The sequence below is a fragment of the Dysidea avara genome, chromosome 5 (assembly GCF_963678975.1).
Source record: "Dysidea avara chromosome 5, odDysAvar1.4, whole genome shotgun sequence".
Taxonomy (NCBI): domain Eukaryota; kingdom Metazoa; phylum Porifera; class Demospongiae; order Dictyoceratida; family Dysideidae; genus Dysidea; species Dysidea avara.
The window spans coordinates 17,574,807-17,594,073 of record NC_089276.1 but is presented as its reverse complement, the minus strand read 5'-3'; the positions used below and the strand labels follow the sequence as shown (position 1 = coordinate 17,594,073).

At 38.6% G+C, this 19,267-nt stretch overlaps 3 protein-coding genes across 3 annotated transcripts in view; 2 read left to right on the top strand and 1 right to left on the bottom strand.

Moving 5' to 3' along the window:
* The window catches only part of LOC136255566 (uncharacterized), a 382,542-nt gene that overhangs the window by 96,098 nt on the left and 267,177 nt on the right, over positions 1-19,267 (top strand). The window contains exon 5 of the mRNA XM_066048359.1: positions 9,202-9,522. Within this exon, the coding sequence (XP_065904431.1) occupies positions 9,202-9,522 (321 nt within the window). The remainder of the gene's footprint in view (positions 1-9,201; positions 9,523-19,267) is intronic.
* LOC136256541 (uncharacterized) lies at positions 1,718-2,561 on the top strand. Its single transcript, XM_066049521.1, has 3 exons — positions 1,718-1,916; positions 1,973-2,068; positions 2,121-2,561. Exons 1-3 carry the CDS (start codon positions 1,846-1,848, stop codon positions 2,368-2,370), a joined length of 417 nt encoding a protein of 138 aa, XP_065905593.1. The 5' UTR covers positions 1,718-1,845; the 3' UTR covers positions 2,371-2,561.
* Positions 3,465-6,734, bottom strand: LOC136256430 (uncharacterized). The gene is made up of 7 exons (XM_066049385.1): positions 5,489-6,734; positions 5,389-5,436; positions 4,636-5,336; positions 4,361-4,588; positions 4,046-4,274; positions 3,936-3,989; positions 3,465-3,827 (listed from the first exon to the last, which is right to left on the bottom strand). Exons 1-7 carry the CDS (start codon positions 6,732-6,734, stop codon positions 3,520-3,522), a joined length of 2,814 nt encoding a protein of 937 aa, XP_065905457.1. The 3' UTR covers positions 3,465-3,519.

Here is a 19,267-nt window from a genome sequence, read left to right as displayed (position 1 = left end):
TTTGAAGCTGAATTCTGTATAGGTGATTTGTTTGCAGCTGAGCTCTTTAAATAATGGTTTCTTTGTAGCTGAACTCTCTACAAGGTAACTTCTTCTAGCTGATGTCTTTACATGGTCACTAGTTTGTAGTTGAATTCTCTACATGGTGGTTTCTTTGTAACTGAACTCTCTACAAGGTAACTTTTTCTAGCTGATCTTTCTACAGGGTGATTTGTTTGTAGCTGAATTCTGTACAGGTGATTTGTTTGCAGCTGAGCTCTTTAAAGAATAGTTTCTTTGTAGCTGAACTCTCTACAAGGTAACTTCTTCTAGCTGATGTCTCTACAAAGGCACTAGTTTGTAGCTGAGCTCACTACATGGTGGTTTCTTTGTAACCAAACTCTCTACAAGGTAACTTCTTCTAGCTGATCTCTCTACAGGGAGATTTGTTTGTAGCTGAACTCTCTACATGATGGTTTCTTTGTAGCTGAACTCTCTGCAAGGTAACTTCTTCTATTGATCTCTCCACAGGGCGATTTGTTTGTAGTTGAACTCTCTACATGGTGGTTTCTTTGTAGCTGAACTCTACAAGGTGATTTCTTCTAGCTGAACTATCTCTTTCCATAGTTGCATGAACTCCCTACAAGGTAACTTCTTCTAGCTGATCTCTCTACAGGGTGACTCGTGTGTAGCTGATCTCTATTCCAGTTTCTTGTTTCTAGCTGATCTCTTGAATTCTCTTCAGGGTGACTGTTCTATTAGGATGACTGCTCTATTAGGATGACTGCTCTATTAGAGTATCTCGATCTCGCACTTGCTGCACCAAGTTGGATTTCGTGTTATAACTCCGTGGCTTTAAGTCTGATTCTTCTACACCATTGATGAGCCTTTCTAAGATGATTGCTCCATCTGTACAACGATTTTCAAAGCTTTACCCCAAGCGGTTTATCTGGTAGGCGTGGCAAGCAGTCGTTTTTTATTTATTAGCTAATCTCGATTGCGTAATTGTTACACACTGTTGGTTTTTTCGTTGTATCTTCCTGTTTTTTAGCTCGATTTCTTTCAAACCACAAAAGGTTTGAGGTTCAATAGTTCACCTATTCACCCACCGATTTTCAGCTTCTTCCCATACGCGGTTTACCCTGTAGGCGTGACAACATATTGGTGTTATTTTTCGTGAATAATTGCTCATAACTCTTTGCTTGTTTATCGTATTCCAGTACCGAGATGCGCCTTTATCAGTGTTGGGAGTAACGCGTTACATAAGTAACACGTTACGTAATATTATTACTTTTGTGGTAACTAAGTAATATAACGAAATACGCTATAAAAACAGGTAATATAACTCAAGCTACTTTACTTACATATGTAACGCGTTACCTAAGTAATATAGTTACTGTAACGAGTCTAATATTACGTAATGTTATTGCTACAAGTAACGAAGTTACTAATCTCGTTAGTTATCCTCTGAGTAACGCCTAGCCACAACGAAGTAACGAAGCCTACTTAATGAAGCTTATTCACCGGCTTCTTACTTATAACCAAGATTTGCACATTGCCCAATAACGCAATCATGTCACGTGATAAAGTGGTAGTTTCACACGTGACAGCATAAGGCTGTGGATACAACGTAATATAATATGTAATATTATTACAGTTACTTTATTTTATGAGTAATATCAATAATAAAGAAGAGAGTGTCTAACTTCAATATAACCCATCAAAAATGACCCCGTTAAGTAAAGTAAGGTGAATTGGCTTCCCTTAAAGAATTGTTGATTAGCGTTAATTTGCCACGCGCGAGCCCTAATGAATTGAACGATCTGCGCCGTCACGTGCGATACTTTTAACAGCTAGCAAGGCGGCATGGCGACTGCTGACAGTGTGAAAAGAACTACCAGGAGTAAAGCAGCAGGTAAAGATAAGATTCACAAGGGGTAAGTTTTTAAAGCGTTATAAGGCTTAATTCTCAACGTAAGCCCCGTTCTTGTAGCGTGGTAAGCCGAAATTCCGAGAGTGAATGTCCGCTGGAACTTGAGCTAGAAGCAGCTACTGTAAGGCAGAAACGAGGGATGACTAAGGAGAACAGGTAGTAACTAAAGTCTGAACATTGACGCGTAATTATACTATAGCTTTTCTAGAACGCGAGATGGCTCCAAACCAACTGCAGAGAAGAAAGGAAAGGGCCGAGGAAAACGAGCAGTTCCAGCCAATAAAGAGCCGTCACAGACACCAGAAAGCTGCTTACCACCACCAAAGAAAAAAAAGTCGAAAGTAATGAACCAGAGAGAGAGAAATGAGATGCTGGCATCTTTAGAGTCAGTTGATCTTTCTGTACTTCTAAGTGAGGTTTTGTCAAATTTGATGAACAGCTATTTTCTGAAAAGTTGAAGAAAATCACTGTCAAGCTCCATGATACAGAGCAGCCCCTTAAGGATAGAATCGTGAGCCATCGACTGTGTTTTGTTGGTCTGTATAAAGAGTGTAAAAAGGGGCCTGAATCCTTTTTGCGTTTCCAGTTTCAGTGGCAGAAGTACTGCAGTGCCTTCTTATTAGCCAGCCAGCACACCATGTTAGAAATTGGACTATATACTTGATCCAGTTGGTTATCAGATTGACGAATCTCGAACAATGTGGCTAAGATTCTGTGAAGAAAATGATGTGCCTGTCCCAGTGAGTAATCCCGTGATGATGACCATATCATCAGCATTGTACCACTGCTTACTGGGTCATGTTAACCATTTTCAGAGTAATAATTCCAGTACCACAAGTTCCAGTAATACAAGTACAACACAGGTAGCTGATGGAGATGATGTGTATTTTCGTTTTGGTGGTGCAGCTATATCAGACTTGCTCCATCTTCATTACAAAGAAATGAAGCATTGCAAAGATGATCAAAGGAATATCTTATCCCAGGAGATATCGATTTTGCACTGTATGAATTCCAAGGATAAAGTCAGTATGCCAAGTTACCTCAACTACCGTGACCAAGGATACATGTACTCCCCTGATCCTACATTTATATCATTTTTGAGACAAGTGGATACTGCAGTCAAAGAAACTGTGAATCTTGATTGGCTACACCAAGAAGGGGACAATTTAATTAAGGTTAGCTTACTCTTTGTTGTGATCAATTTAAATAACTGTTTTCCTTCTAGATAACACATGAAAGAATTCAGGAAGAGACAAAATTCTTCGATACATTCAAAGAGATACTGGCTTCAAAGTCACCAAACATAACGATCTATTCAGAAGATGCCATTAGGAATGTATTTGAAACATTTACAAGGAAAATCTGTAATACAAGAATTCAAGAATTCTTGTCAGCAACAAAGCAACAGCTGGCAACAAAGAAAGGCTTGGCATCAACAGTTGACATAAATTTAAGACCTACGCTTTTAGCTCATCATGCCAAATTAGAAACTAAGCTAGGAAGTAAGAAGTGATTTTTAACAAACAATGTGATTTAAAATTACAATGATTTTTTTGTTGTAAGAAGTAATTTTCATTCATTATTATACAAACAATGTGATTAAAAAATTACACTGGTTTTTTATTGTACGACTTCTTCTCCAGAGGAATTTGTACTAGACTTAGCTGTTCATCCCTGTAGTTGACACCGCTGTGATGTGTAGCAGCACATTGCTTGATTAGGTGAGCAGCTCGAGCAGTAGTATAATTCACCGAGTCCAATTTTCCACCAGCAGTAAACTTGTATTGGCTAAACAAGCTTTCCACAGCTGATCCTGACAGGCGAATTGGAGAGATAAAGTATGTAGGATACGTTGATAGAAACCACTTGGAGAATGCTTGAAATCCATATACATCGATTCGTAGTAGGTCCCATGCTGTTAAACAAGATTGTACAAATGATTGTCAGTCATATAAATAATTATACGGCTAAATCTAAACAGCTTGACACTTGTACAGTTATTGTTTATGGTAAACAAACTTACTTTGCCAAGAGAGGAATGACCGCTTGGTAGATGATGTATGAGGATATTGAGGATCTAATAACAAGTACAATGTGGTTCAGTACCTATATAATACCATAGTATGGCAGTACCTTTCTTTAGGATAGAGGTTAACCATCCAGAAAAATAATCATACCCCTTTGTAATGTTCTGAAGGACCTTGCTATCTAAGCTTTTGATCTGATTGTGGGACAATAATCCCTGTTCAAAAATGAAACTGCAAGCTTCTAGGTAGGCAAAAGTCTCCTGCGCTTTTGCTGCATTGTTTGGTGGAGGATTCTGATTCACGTACCAAAATAGTTCACCAAGGACTTGCTCCTGCTGTATAAACAAGTGGTACATAAACACAATACAAGGTTGTACAAGTCACATAACATTTCTATTTTTAAATACAACCTCAAATTTACCTGCATAATTTTAGCTGGCAATACATTCAGTTTTGTCCATGAGTCACGTAAACAATGAGCCTCCCTCAATCTTGGTACCATTCTTGCCTGACCATTGTGTACCCGTAGCAGCTCTCTCTCATACAAGTCTGTGACTACTTTCCATCCAAACTCTGTAGAGTCTCCCCATCTAAACTGTTTCGTCCCTCCTTCCTTGGATGAAAACAGTGCATTGACCATATTCTTCAACTATGAAATAGAACAATTACTTAACACAACCATCATATTACAGTTACCTGGTGTGATGGACAAATCAACCAGAAAATCTTGTTTGGAGGATTAAAAGGGTTAATCATCCATGGCTCTACCTCATATCTGTCATTCCCATCCTCTTTGATCGAATACGCCCCATGGCAGTAATGACTTGCTTTAATTGTAGCAATATTTGCAGATCCTCCATCACAGACCAACAAACTTGTCTTCAGACCATGATGTTGAAAAAGCTTGATGGTTTCAAACAAACAAGCCACTACAAAAGTGGCTTCCACTGAGGCAGCAGATGTATAGTAAGGACCCACTATGTCATAGCTGCTGGTAAGGTCTCTCCAAATAAATTGTAGAATATAAGATGTTTGGCTGGCTTCAGGATCTTTTAGAATGCGGTAAACATCGTTCAAAGATGCCATGTCCTTCGATGTCATTGCCAACCCCATTAGTTGGTGGTTCCGGGAGTTCCACATTAACTGACAGGCCACCTTGACCTCATCAAATATCAAGGCTCCATCTGATTGTGGCTCTTGTCGTCCATTCTTTCGACAGTCTTCTTTAAATAAAACATACTGGGCCACTTGCTTAATGATGCAAACGTTACTTGCTCCTGGAGCATGCATGAAAGCTCCAGTGAATGCTTGCATGGTGGATTTTGATGGTAATTTTAAAATATCAAAACTTTGCAGAGCTTTGTAGGCTGCAGGGCTACGAGTATAAATAGCTAGGGCTACAGGAACAAACAGTGTGAAAGCAATAATACGGTATAATAATTCACTTACCCATACGGATAGTAATCATGTTCCACCTGTTCCCACGGCCTCCGTTAGCTGAAAGAAAAGAGTAGACAAAAGTAATGCAAAACAAAAAAATATCACTTACTATTCTTTTCCTGATCTGAGAAAAACTGCTTTTGCTGGCGATCTTTATCTGTCAACCACAATGTCTTCATTAGACTTCCTACTCCATGCTGGTCTCCTTCCTGGTACAGCTTATCCAAATCTTCAGCTTGTGTTGCTTCCATTACTGCACACATCTCCACATTCTGTTCATCACTGAGCACAACCTCACTATCCTCTAGCCTTCGTAAGTTCCGAATGTTACTGGATCGTTGATATTGAGCATACCGTTTACGTGTTTGCTGGCTGGCAGGTGACATATACTGCAGGCGTGCTCTTGAAGAGGGACATTGCCTTTTTATCCTTCTGCTTGGGCTTTCTTCCAGGGTACGTTTTCTTTGGAGGTTTAGGTCATGGACCAAACATTTGCAAGGAGGACATTTCATTTCACTAGCATCTTTCTTTGCTACCTTACAGTTTGATGCAGGTAAAAACCAGAGTTTGCAATTCACAGAATCTACTCGTGAAAATGGAAATTCTGACTGCCGAACACTTTTGATATGAAATCGAATTGTTTTGTGGTACTGATTATCATAATGCACAGGATCAATTCCAGGACAGAATTTGTACAGAGATCTCCTGCAAAATAAATCACAAAGCTCTTCTACGTCATTAATTGATTTTATCTCTCCTTCACTCCATGGTCTCATCATAACATGAACTTTGTAGTGCTTATTCTGAATGGTAACACACACTCGAGGGGTCAATCCAAGTGGGGGGTGATTAAACACCGCCCTCTGTGATATTTCTAACACGGGGTTGGTGCTGTCCAGGCCATTGTATCTTAATGTAAACACTAGTTCTGGGAATTTACCAGCTATGCTGTCAATGATACTTTGCAAAAACTCTTTTTGCTCTATGCACGTAGTAGTTACAGGTGGAATCACTGGAGGTAGGGATGCTGACCTAGGTACAGATGATTCATCAAGTGCTCTAGATAACAGAAGCTGATCATTATAAGCAGCAACAAAACTTGATGATGACATTGCCTCTGGCTCAATTGGCATCACCAACGGCTCACTGTGATTTCCTTCCATCAATGCTGTTTCACCTGTGTCCCATTCTTCATAGTAACTATCGTCTGAAGCCAGGTCACATTCGTCAAATAACCAACCAGTTGATGATTCAGTCGAAGAGTGGCAAGTTTGTTTTGGGAGTGACTCTTCCCTTGACGGGCGACAAATTCGCTTTCGAGACTGCAAGCGAGTAGGAGTGTCCCCATGTTCCATACGCCACGCTTTCAACTTGAGAAACCCACAATCAAAACCATGCTATTCAGCAAAGCGCACGTGATTCAATGCGGCTTCAAGCGGCTGTATTGAAGAGCTAGAAGGTGAGGTGTCGATAATGCTTATTTAACGCGTCTGCGATATGCGTGAATAAACTATAACATACGGAGCTACTAAACGGGGTCATTTTTGATAGGTCATATTGAAGTTAGACACTCTCTTCTTTATTATGGACTCTTGGTAATATGTAACTGTAACTAAATAGTTCAGTTGCAAGTAATATGTAATATGTAACTAGTTACTTTTACAAAGTAACTTGCCCAACACTGGCCTTTATATCCCCCTTCTGTGTGCCAAATTTCAAAGCAATCAGATGTGGCGTTCGCGTTTTATAGCAGTTTTTGTAAGTGTGCGACAAGAAAAAGAAAATAAGAAGAAAAAAACCCCGAAGAAACTGAGCCAATTTTGAAGTCGCATATCTCGGAAACGCATGAAGCGATTTCGCTCAAATTTGGAATGTGGAGTGCTGCAGTTGGAGGGCATGTTCACAGCAAAAATCGTCTTGTTTCATCAAGGCAGCACAGAGCTACGGAGGTGCGAAAATTGCGTTTTCTTTCTTCCTGTCAATATACTCACGGGTGTTACGCGCCAGCTTCTTGGGCCGCACGACACACTACCATGTGTCTTGATATTAGATTCCTGTTTTAAAAGTAAAGCTTGAGGCTTGTGGTTTTGTAAGTACTGAAGGATTTTTGTAGCTATACTTTTTAGTACTGACTGGTGTCTTACTATTATGTTAGTTAGCAATGATTTGCTAGCTTCATAAATCAGAACGCGTACCGACTATAGTTGTATACCATATGCATACCGACTATAGTTGTATGAAGGAAAGTTTCAGAGTGAGTTTGAGGAAAGCTATATGGTTTGGAGTTCGCCAACCCTAGCTTGCCTCCTGAAACTTCCCTTCATGTAAACAGTGAGAGATATAATATTGTGCTTAACAGACGAACCTCACAATTAGTGTTAGAGTTAAATTAGTTTCTTCTTTACCCTGTAGGTTCTATAGCTTCTACTATGTAGCTTACTTCTTGCCTCATATTTATAAGATAGAAACTATGTGGACAGCTGGCAGTGGCAAAGCATAGTGGTTACCATTCTGAACTTACACCATAGAGTCTTGGGTTCAATTTGCGAGACTTATGCAGTTTCTTTTTTGTTTGTTTCAGTACCTTTTTGTTGTTTGACATGACTGCCAGAACAATAGCAGCAGTATTTTCTTTTTTTCACTTACCTTACAAAAATCAGTATAGCTAAAACACAAATGCACAACTCTATTGCTGTGAAATTTGGCATACATAAGGACCCATTGAAGTGGATTGACACACCAAAAGTGAGGTCTGAATTTGCTAAATATTCATGGAGTTATGGAAATTTTTTTCGTTTAATTAATTATAATTAAACATTAATATTTTTTACACCTTCAGGGAATAGCTTGAAAATTGCTGTGTGTATAGGTTAACCACCATACATACTTCAAACCTTTTGTGATTTAAAGGAAATTGCAGTGAGAGCTACAGAGTTACAAATAGAAAATCAGCATTATGTAAAATTGCTGTGGTCAAAGTACTGTAATAGAACAGTCACCAATAAGCGAAAGTGCACAAAAACATTAAAGTGTATAAAACTCTAACCACAGACCTTCATACCTGACTCTTTAACCCTCATCCACTGAACCGATATTGTCAGCTGTTCAGCTCCCTTAGTTTCCTTACAATGAATATTCTAGGGTAGAAGTGCTCGAAAAATGTGCATTCTATTAGGGTATTATGAAAATAATGAACAAAATGGCATATTACAGTTACCATATTTACTTGATTAAATGCCGCTCCTTTAATAGTCGCCACACTTGAGTGGTCCCACAATCAATTGTGAAAATAATGACTTAAACATTGTTCACGGGTATCGAGTGGTGGTTGAGTTTGAATAGTCGCGTCATTGATTGTTGGAACTAAGATAATAAATGCCGCGGCATTTAATCAAGCAAATACGGTATTCAAAAGAATACTTTTATTGGTTCCTTTTGACTTCATATTATCCAGTAGACCTATACTTCATCTAAATAACTTCTAAGGATTCTTTTGTGGTTGGGGGAGCTTTCTAAGGTGATTTTTAGGTGTGTGTTCTATTAGGATTTTGACAAAAGAAACATAGGCGATCTCTATTATGAACCACTACCGTGGTCCATGATAACTTGATCTTGTATGAAGCACTTGTTTAATTTGAAAATGGAGAAGGGTGAGGTTATCTACAATCTTATGTTGCAGTCAAACAATTGCAGAGACGTAGTCAATTGTAGAAGAAAAGTATATTATCAAATGAACAAAATATAAACTTCTATCCTTGGTATGGTAGCTACATACCTGTGCAGTTAAATTTGTTACTTGTTTGTATTTTGATTTGTACACAGGGGAGGATGCCACAACTCCAAACTGCATTATTATTCCACTGAGCCCTTCCATTCTTCCTGCTGATGGTGGAATAAACAATGGCACATCAAATGTGATGATCAATTGTAAATGTTTTAATATTAACTATCAAAAAATCAGATGGTATTCTCCAGATAAGAAAGAAGTTCCTTTTAATTATACAGAGACAGAAGATTTACCCTATGTCATAAATGCAACTTTGATTATTCCCATATTCAATGACTCATATCAAGGAACCTACTATTGTGGAGTTAGAAATGACTCAATGTTTGGTGCTAATATTAGTCTTACACTTTGGTCTGGTATGTGTGTGTGTATGTGTGTGTGTGTGTGTTTGTGTGTGTGTGTGTGTGTGTGTGTGTGTGTGTGTGTGTGTGTGTGTGTGTGTGTGTGTGTGTGAGTGTGTGTGTGTGTGTGTACCATACTCATACCTTGTGGTGAAGATCAAAGTACCATTTGCTGTGGCATACAACTGATACATATGGTAAACTGTGATATATGTGACCTGATCTGAAAAAACCTGACATGATTATACATTTTTAAATTCTTTATTTTAAAATCTTGATTGTTTTTTTTGCTTGATATGCTGAGAACTTTTAGAGTTACAGTACTACAAATTAGTGACAACAGAATGATCATTTCGTACAGTAACTCTTAGGAACTCAAGACATACGTTACTGTGTCGTGCAGCCCAAGAAGCTGGCATGCCACACCGTGAGTATATTAACAGGAAGAAAGAAAACACGATTTTCACACCTATGTAGCTCTGTGATCCTTTATACGATTTGAACCAAATTTGCTACAGAGGTGCCGGCCAGGTAGAGAAGTCTACATACCAGATTTGAAGAAAATCACCCTTGACATTTCCGAGATACAAGCGTCCATAGTTTAGTTTTTTTTCTTATGCTTTTCTTCTACTTCTTTTTGCACACTTCGCAAAATCCGCCATAAAACACGAATGCGTGCTCCAATCAGGCTGAAATTTGACACACTTAAAGAGCTCATTACAGCAGATCTCAGTACCAAGTTTGGTAGGAATCCGATAGAGTTATGACTGATTATTCGCGTAAAATAAGGTCGAAGGTCTGTCAAGCCCACAGGGTAAACCTCTTGAAGGAATGAGATAAAAATTGCTATGTAGATGGAGTAGCTAACGTAGGAGTGCCTTAATGTGGTTTGAAAGGAACTGAGATAAAGGCCATCGAGATATGACACAAAACCCTACCTGTGTCTGAATTACGCGATCAACTTTTATGAATAAAAAAACTATTAGTTTTCATGCTTACCATGCAAACCACTTAGAGCAATGAGCTGAAAATTGGTGTGTAGCTGGAATAATCATCATAGAAAGTCCTTGCAGTAGTACAGAAGAATCGGATTACAAACCAATGAATTGTGATTCAAAAGCCAACTACGTGTAGCAAATGCAAGATCGAGATACTCTAATACAACAGTTAGCCAAATAGAGCATTCAGCTATGTTTATAACTTACTCCATTATAGAATTCTATTACATTGCAAGTTATTCTGTAGGGAGTTCAGCTACAACCATTTAATCTTATTGACAATTCAGCTAAAAGCAGGTCACCCTGTAGAGAGTACAGCTACAAATATATTGCTGTAGAGATTCAGAATATTACAAGTCACACTGAAGAGAATTCAGCTATAAACACATGTAGAGAATTCAGCTATAAACACGTATAGAGAGTTCAGCTACAACAAGTCGCTCTGTAGAGAATTCAGCTACAAACAAGTCACCGTGTAGAGAGTTCAGCTACAAAGAACTACCCAGTAGAGAGCTCATCTATATAAGTTAGCTACCCTATAGATATCAGCTACAAACCAGTTACTTTATACAATGTTCAGCTACAAGTAAGTCACTCTGTAGAGAGTTCAGCTACAAACAAGTCACTCTGTAGCATAAACAAGTCACCATGTAGAGAGTTCAGCATCCAATCAATAAACCACCCTATAAAGAGTTCAACTATACAATTAAAAGTTAAAATTATCTCTATAGAGAGGTCAGCTAGAAACAAGAGAGAGCCCAGCTACAAACTTAACAGATCACACTATAGAGAGTTCGGCTAGAAACAAGTCACCTTGTAGAGAGATCAGCTAGAAACAAGCCATCCAGCAGTGAGATCAGTACCTTGTAGAGAGTTCAGGTACAAACAAATCACCCTGCAGATAGTTCAGCTACAAACAAATCACCCTGTAGAGAGATTAGCTAGAAGAAGTCACCTTGTAGAGAGTTCAGTTACAAAGAAACCATGTAGAGAGTTCAGCTACTAACAACTCACTCTGTAGAGAGATCAGCTAGAAGAAGTCACCTTGTAGAGAGTTCAGCTATAAAGAAACCATCGTGTAGAGAGAGTTCAGCTACAAACAAGTCACCCTGTAGAGAAATCAGCTAGAAGAAGTCACCTTGTAGAGAGGTCAGCTACAAAAAAAACCGTCATGTAGAGAGAGCAGCTGAAACAAATAAACCTGTAGAGAATTCAGCTACAAACAGTTAATCTGATAGACAATTCAGCTACAGGTAAGTCACCCTGTAGAGAGTTCACCTACGTAGAAACAAGTCACCCTGTAGAGAAATCAGCTAGAAGAAGTCACCTTGTAGAGAGTTCAGCTACAAAGAAACCATCATGTAGAGAGTTCAGCTGCAACAAAATCACCCTGTAGAGAGTTCAGCTATGAACAGATCACTCTGTGAGGAGTTCAGCTACAATCAAATCACCCTGTAGAGAAATCAGCTAGAAGAAGTCACCTAGTAGAGAGTTTAACTACAAAGAAATCACCATGAAGAGAGTTCAACTGCAGGCAAATCACCCTGTGGAGAGTTCAGCTACAAACAAATCACCCTGTAGAGAGATCAGCTAGAAATAAGTCACCCTGTACAATGGCAGATCCAGGATGGGGCATTTGGGGCAAATGCCCCCCCTCACCTTGTGGAGGAGATTAAAATAGCTAGCTACTAAACTTTAAGTTAGACCAAGGTCAGTTTATAAAACACTCGTGAAAATATGCACATTTTACTAGCAATTATTACAAATTCACCTGAAACCAAAGCAAACCAAAGTCAAACTAGCTGTGAAATTGGCACCCAGCACATTCGTGCGTACTAAGTGCCTCTAAAAATAATTATCATTTTGCTGTTGTTTAAGACATTCAGAACCTTTTAAACAGCTATAAAGACTTCACAACCATCTGAAAAGGCTAAAATGACAAATCAACAGTGAGACACTACTAAGAGGTGATTATTTGCTGCTTCAAAAATGCAGCACTGAACTACAGAATCTGGCTCTCTCCATTCACCTACAACTTAGCCTGTTTGTGCCCCTCCCCTTGCCAGCTCCTGGGTCCGCCCCTGCTGTAGAGAGATCAGCTAGAAGAAATTACCTTGTGGAGAGTTCAGCTACAAAGAAACCGTCATGTAGAGAGTTCAGCTGCAAACAAATCACCTTGTAGAGAGTTCAGCTACCAACAGATCACCCTGTAGACAGTTCAGTTACAAACAAATCACCCTGTAGAGTAAGAGCGATCAGCTAAAAGAAGTCACCTTGTAGAGAGTTCAGCTACAAAAGAAACTACCATGTAGAGAGTTCAGCTGCAAACATATCATGCTGCAGAGAGTTCAGCTACAAACAGATCACCCTGTAGAGAGTTCAGCTAGAAAATGTCATCCTGTAGAGAGTTCAGCTACAGACAAATATCACCCTTTAGAGAGATCAGATCAGCTAGAAGAAGTCACCTTATAGAGAGTTCCGCTACAAAGAAACTATCATGTAGAGAGTTCAGCTGCAAACATATCACCCTGTAGAGAGTTCAGCTATGAACAGATCACCCTGTAGAGAGTTCAGCAAGAAATAAGTCATCCTGTAGGAAGATCAGCTAGAAGGATCACCTTGTAGAGAGTTCAGCTACAAACAAGTCATCCTGTAGATAGTTCAGCTACAAATACATCACCCTGTAGAGAGATAAGCTAGAAGAAGCCACGTTGTAGAGAGTTCAGGTACAAAGAAATCACCATGTAGAGAGTTCAGCTGCAAATAAATCACCCTGTAGAGAGTTCAGCTACACATATCACCCTGCAGAGAGTTCAGTTAGAACAAGTCATCCTGTAGAGAGATCAGCTAGAAGGATCACTTTGTAGAGAGTTCAGCTACAAACATGTCACCCTGCAGATAGTTCAGCTAGAAACAAGTCACCCTGTAGAGACATCAGCTAGAAGAAGTTACCTTTAGAGAGTTTAGCTACAAAGAAATCACCCTGTAGAGGGTTGAGCTGCAAACCTGTAGAGATTTCAGCTACAAACAAATCACCCTGTAGAGAGTACAACTACGAACAGATCATCCGAGAGAATTCAGCTAGAAACAATTCACCCATAGAGAGATCAGCTAAAAACAAGTTACCCTGTAGAGAGATCAGCTAGAAGAAATTACCTTGTAGAGGGTTCAGCTACAAAGAAACCACCCTGTAGAGAGTTCAGCTACATTTCAAGTCACCCAGCAGAGAAATTTGTAGGAAATAATTTGCATGTAATAAATATATGTAATTTGTATAATATTACTGATAAAATCAAAAAGAGTTAAAGTATTAAAAATCTGCTTTAATTTTTGGTTATGATTATGATTAAATCTTTTTCTTCTTTCTGTGGTAAATAAAAAAGATAGGTTAAAAGAGCCCCAAAGCCAGCCTATGTGTACAAATACAAAAATAAGTGATATCTAATCCAAAATAGCTAAGCTGTAAAAAAAGAGTGCAGCCCCCAAAAAAGCTATGGTAAAAAAAGATGTGAAATCCAAGGTGGCGGCCAAGAAATGGCTGTGATTGCAGGTTAATGGTAAAAATTTTAATAACGACAATTCAGGTGAACTTGGTGCCGCTTGGTCTTGGCACAAATTCACCTGAATTGTCGTTATTAAAATTTTTACCATTAACCTACCATCACAGTCATTTCTTGGCTGCCACCTTTGATTTCACATCTTTTCCACCAAAGCTTTTTTGGGGGCCGCACTCTTTTTTTACAGCTTGGCTGTTTTGGATTAGATATAAATTACAGGCACATCAATAAACCTAATTGCAACTGCAGTGACATACAAAGTTGAAACTTGTACCATTGTATTTACAATAAACATACGAATCCATTGCTTAATAAATGTTTCTCTGTATCCCCTGTCTTTGCCACAAATAAAGTTGAAACCAGTGAAGAAAGATCAGTCTTCCCGACATAATGTAAACAAACACTTCAATGTTTCCTTTAGTGTACTACCATAAAACAATGATAGTTAAACTACAGTACCACTCAAATCTAACTTCACAGTGTGCATGTGTTACATGTGCCTCCACACGCGTGAACACAACTCATACATGCAGTTTGGTTTTGTGTACACACGACTGTACATGTGAAGGCAACACTGCCACATGGCAGCACCACCACACACATGATGTGTGCAGTCTGTATAGTTTACTTTACAAACATGACTCTGAGCAACTTACAGTAGGTATAGTACACATGTAGCAAGAGAACACAAGCCATGGCTCATAAGTAGCTTGTAGCTGTATTGTTAAATTACACATAAATGCTAGCATGGATATTGTTGTACCACAGGTAACAGCCGTTGCTCATATAGTAATTCACATATGCTGTGGCACATGTACAGCCATTACAAAAAGGTACCTTTTCCACACACAAAATTTGACCCATTTTTTGAACTTTAAAGCTTCACAACTTTTTAATCATAGCAAATATTTGCTTGAAAGTTTCACGGAATGTAGCTACAGTATCTGGCTACATTGTGATACTAAGAGCAAGTTAATCAGTATAACGAGTCAAGTGTTACATCATTTTGTTTGCCGGTATGTCAAATGTGTGGAAAAGGTACCTTTTCGCAAATCCGGTCACATATGCTGTGGCACGTGTACAGCCATTACAATACAGAATACAGTGAAACCTGTGTGTTAAGGACACCTCGTGACCAATCAAAGTGTCCTGATTATTAAGGTGTCGTTATTTTCACATGCTAAAACATACTTTGGGACCATTACTAAGTGTTCAGATTGCTGAGGCTAAGTTACGAGGGTTAATGGAACCGCTTTTCAGTGTTACAGCTGTACAGTGGAGCCTGTTAATCAGGACACTTGAAAATGAGGACACCTCAGAGTTTCTCAGTTCCTGTGATGACTGCCAACTCACCTTATGGAGTATATACCAGTATTAGGATATCCAAGTGCAAACTGAATAGAGTCTATGTACAGCAGTGTTTGTAAAAATTTTAGAGTAATTAAAATTAGCATATTACGTGATAACCATGCTGACCACTTGCTGACAACACTTTTAGCAATGATGAAGATTGCATAACACTTGAGTGCAACGTGTTCTAGTGTGAAATGATATAATTGTAGGTACAGTTAAAGTCCAGAGATGATTGTATTTTGCAAAATCCGGATTATTACTTCCACAGCTCCAGTGAGATGATTGTACCAGTGGATTACCCTACAGTATAAAAACATGCATAGCTAAGGCCATGAAAAGTTAATTATATGTTTCGGGTTCCCTTCCTGGTCATTTTTTGCTGAATGAATTACACCATCACCATACAATAATTTATGTTGTTTATAGCTGTTTAAGTTTTTTTGTCTTGTAAGCACGCTTTTCTTTCTTATAAGGCTTTATACATTAACTTTGTTTGTCTCTATAATTCTATGTACTGCTATGTCAAATGTAGTATAAAGTTGCAAAAAAAAGAAGCCTGGTCACCTGGTCAATTTTGGGGAATTGATCTGACCAGAAACTTACAATTAACTTTGCTTGGCCTAATGTAAGAAATGGTTTAACTAACCACACTTATAAATTGGTCATTGGACAATCCATCACTGCTGTGCCAGCCTACGTGCATGTAGCTACATGCGGGTTGCTATCTTACACACACACACAGACGTGTACACATGGGTTGCAGCCTAGCAGCTGCATGTATTTTTACTCACACGCATGGATTTTAAAAGTGCACATGTGCCATGTTTGCTACTATGTGTTGTTACATTACATGTGTGTGAAGTTAGATTTGAGTGGTGAATAGGTGGATAAGATGATATCCAAACTTTGTTGTTAGTATGTGTCTTCACTGTAGGTTCTTAATTTTATGGATTTTAGAATACGTATGTATTGTACCCATTGCAATATGTGTAGAATTTTCACATTTGAATTGGGATCATCGAAATGAAACAAGTCAGTGTACTAGTTCAAAAAAAAAAAAAACTATTCTAATGTACTAGTACACTACTAGTACTAGTACTAGTACACTGTAGGCAAACTGTACTAGTGTACTAGTAAACTGTACTGTATAAACTGTACTAGTGCGCATTTAATTCCTACTTCAGTTATATACTGAAGTAAGTATTAAATGTCCACTAGTATAGCTGCAAGTGTAGATGACCTCACTTGTTTTATTGCTTTTTATTTTAACATTTCTAATTTTCCTTACACTTGTTTGTTTACTTTTTTGTAATATAGATTTATTACAACTGGTGAACCAATGCATACCACATCAAAGGAAAGAATGGCACTGGCCAGACACATTATAAAAATTAATTGAGTGACTGTACGCACGCCCCGACTATCAATGACTGGAAAGGATTGTGGTTCATTTTCCCACTCATTATATAGTGTTACAAACACAGAACAGAACAAGAAGCATTTCTGCAATCAATCCAAACACTACAGAAATTGTGAAACATACATATGCAAAGTTTGCATCTATGTGTTTATATGCACGATACTACTATTGTCATCATAGTCACATGCAGCTCTGCTGTAGTAAAGTTACCTGCATTCTTGCATCATTTTAGAATGCTTGCAGGATGGCATAGGACAGCCTCATGTTCTTTGAAAATAACATCACCATGCATGCCATATTACACAAATGGTGTTGATATTTAGTGCTTGGTTCCCTTTGGTTTAAGATCATTAATATGGAGATAATCCTGCAAGTTGGGTAGGTACCAATGTTAGCATATATTTATATCTAATCAAAAACAGCCAAGTTGTAAAAAAGGTGCGACAATTCATGTGAATTTGTGTTTTGGCACCAAATTCACCTGAATTGTCGTTATTAAAATTTTTAACATTAACCTACCATCACAGCCATTTCTTGGCCACCACCTTGCATTTCACATCCTTTTTCACCATGGCCTTTTTAGGGGTTGCACTTTTTTTTACAGCTTGGCTGTTTTTGATTAGATATCACTTCTTTTTGTATATGTATACCCCAAAGCCAGCCATAGGCCAGCTTAGGCTGGCTTTGGGGTATACAAATACAAAAAGAAGTCATTTTTCTGCTTTAACCTATCCTTTTTCTATACCACAGGAAGAATAAAAAGACAAAGCAGATTTCAGGGGCGGATCCAGGAGTTGGCAAGGGGAGGGGCACAAACAGGCCCAGTTGTAGATGGTTGGGGAGAGCCAGATTCTCTTGTTAGTTGCTGTATTTTTGAAGCAGCAAATAATTACCTCTTAGTAGTGTCTTACTGCTGATTTTGCCATTTTGATCTTTTCAGGTGGTTGTGAAGTCTTAAAAGCTGTTTAAAGGCTCTGAATGTCTTAAACAACAGCAACACGATAATTATTTTTAGTGGTGCTTAGTATGCATGAAGGTGCTGGGTGACAATTTCAGAGCTATTTTGGCTTTGGTTTGCTTTGGTTTCAAGTGGATTTGTAATAAATGCTATTAAAATGTACATATTTTCATGAGTTTTAACTGATCTTGGACTGACATAAAGTTTAGTAGCTAGCTATTTTAATCAGAAGTATGGCTGGCTCCACCACAAGGTGAGGGGAGGTGCCAAATGTCCCATCCTGGATCCGCCATTGGATTTTTAATACTTCAACTGTTTTTGGTTTTATCAGTGATTATACAAATTATATACATATATTTATTACATGTCTACTATTCCCTATTGGATAACTTGACAAGTTGTTCACAGCTGATCTCTCTACTAAGGGACTTATTATGAAATGTAGCTGAACTCTCTACAGGTTGCTTTGTTTGTAGCTGAACTCTCTACAGGGTGATTTGTTTGCAGCTGATCTCTCTACAGGGTGATTTGTTTCTAGCTGACCTCTCTATAGGGTAACTTGTTTCTAGTTGAACTCTCTACAGAGTGGGTTCTTTGTATATAGCTGAACTTTCTACAAGGTGACTTCTTCTAGCTGATCTCTCTATAGGGTGACCTGATCTCTCTGTAGGGTGACTTTTATCTAGCTGAATACTCTACAGGTTGATTTGTTTGTAGCTGAACTCTCTACAGGGTGATTTATTTGCAGTTGAACTCTGTGCAGGGTGATTGTTTGTACCTAAACTATCTACAGGATGGTTTCTTTGTCACTGAACTCTCTACAAGGTGACTTGTTTCTAGCTGATCTCTCTATAGGGTGACTTGTATCTAGCTGAACTATCTACAGGATGATCTGTTTGTAACTTAAATCTCTTATTTCTAGCTGATCTCTCTATAAGGTAACTTGTTTCTAGCTGAACTCTCTACAGAGTGGATTCTTTGTAGCTGAACTCTGACTTCTTCTAGCTGATCTCTCTATAGGGTGACCTGATCTCTCTGTAGGGCGACTTTTATCTAGCTGAACACTCTACAGGGTGATTTGTTTGTAGCTATTTGCAGCTGAATTCTATGCAGGGTGATTTGTTTGTAGTTGAAGTCTCTACAGGATGGTTTCTTTGTACAGTAGCTGAACTCTCTACAAGGTGACTTGCTTTTAGCTGATCTCTCTAGACGGTGACTTCTTCTAGCTGATCTCTCTACAGGGTGACTTGTATAGCTGAACTCTCTACAGGGTGATCTGTTCATAGCTGAACTCTCTACTTGGTGATTTGTTCGTAGCTGAACTCTCTACAGGATGGTTTCTTTGTAGCTGAACTATCTACTGGGTGATTTGTTCATAGCTGAACTCTCTACAGGATGGTTTCTTTGTAGCTGGTCTCTACAAGGTGACTTGTTTCTAGCTGATCTTTCTACAAGGTGACTTTTCCTACTACAG

Coding starts and splice junctions, on each gene's coding strand:
- LOC136256430 (XM_066049385.1), bottom strand. CDS start 6,734: ATGGAACATGGGGACACTCCTACTCGCTTGCAGTCTCGAAAGCGAATT. Junction 5,437..5,488: donor CTCAGATCAGGAAAAGAATA/GTAAGTGATATT, acceptor CTTTTCTTTCAG/CTAACGGAGGCCGTGGGAAC. Junction 3,828..3,935: donor GTCATTCCTCTCTTGGCAAA/GTAAGTTTGTTT, acceptor CTTGTTTAACAG/CATGGGACCTACTACGAATC.
- LOC136256541 (XM_066049521.1), top strand. CDS start 1,846: ATGGCGACTGCTGACAGTGTGAAAAGAACTACCAGGAGTAAAGCAGCA. Junction 1,917..1,972: donor AAAGATAAGATTCACAAGGG/GTAAGTTTTTAA, acceptor CCGTTCTTGTAG/CGTGGTAAGCCGAAATTCCG. Junction 2,069..2,120: donor GGGATGACTAAGGAGAACAG/GTAGTAACTAAA, acceptor TAGCTTTTCTAG/AACGCGAGATGGCTCCAAAC.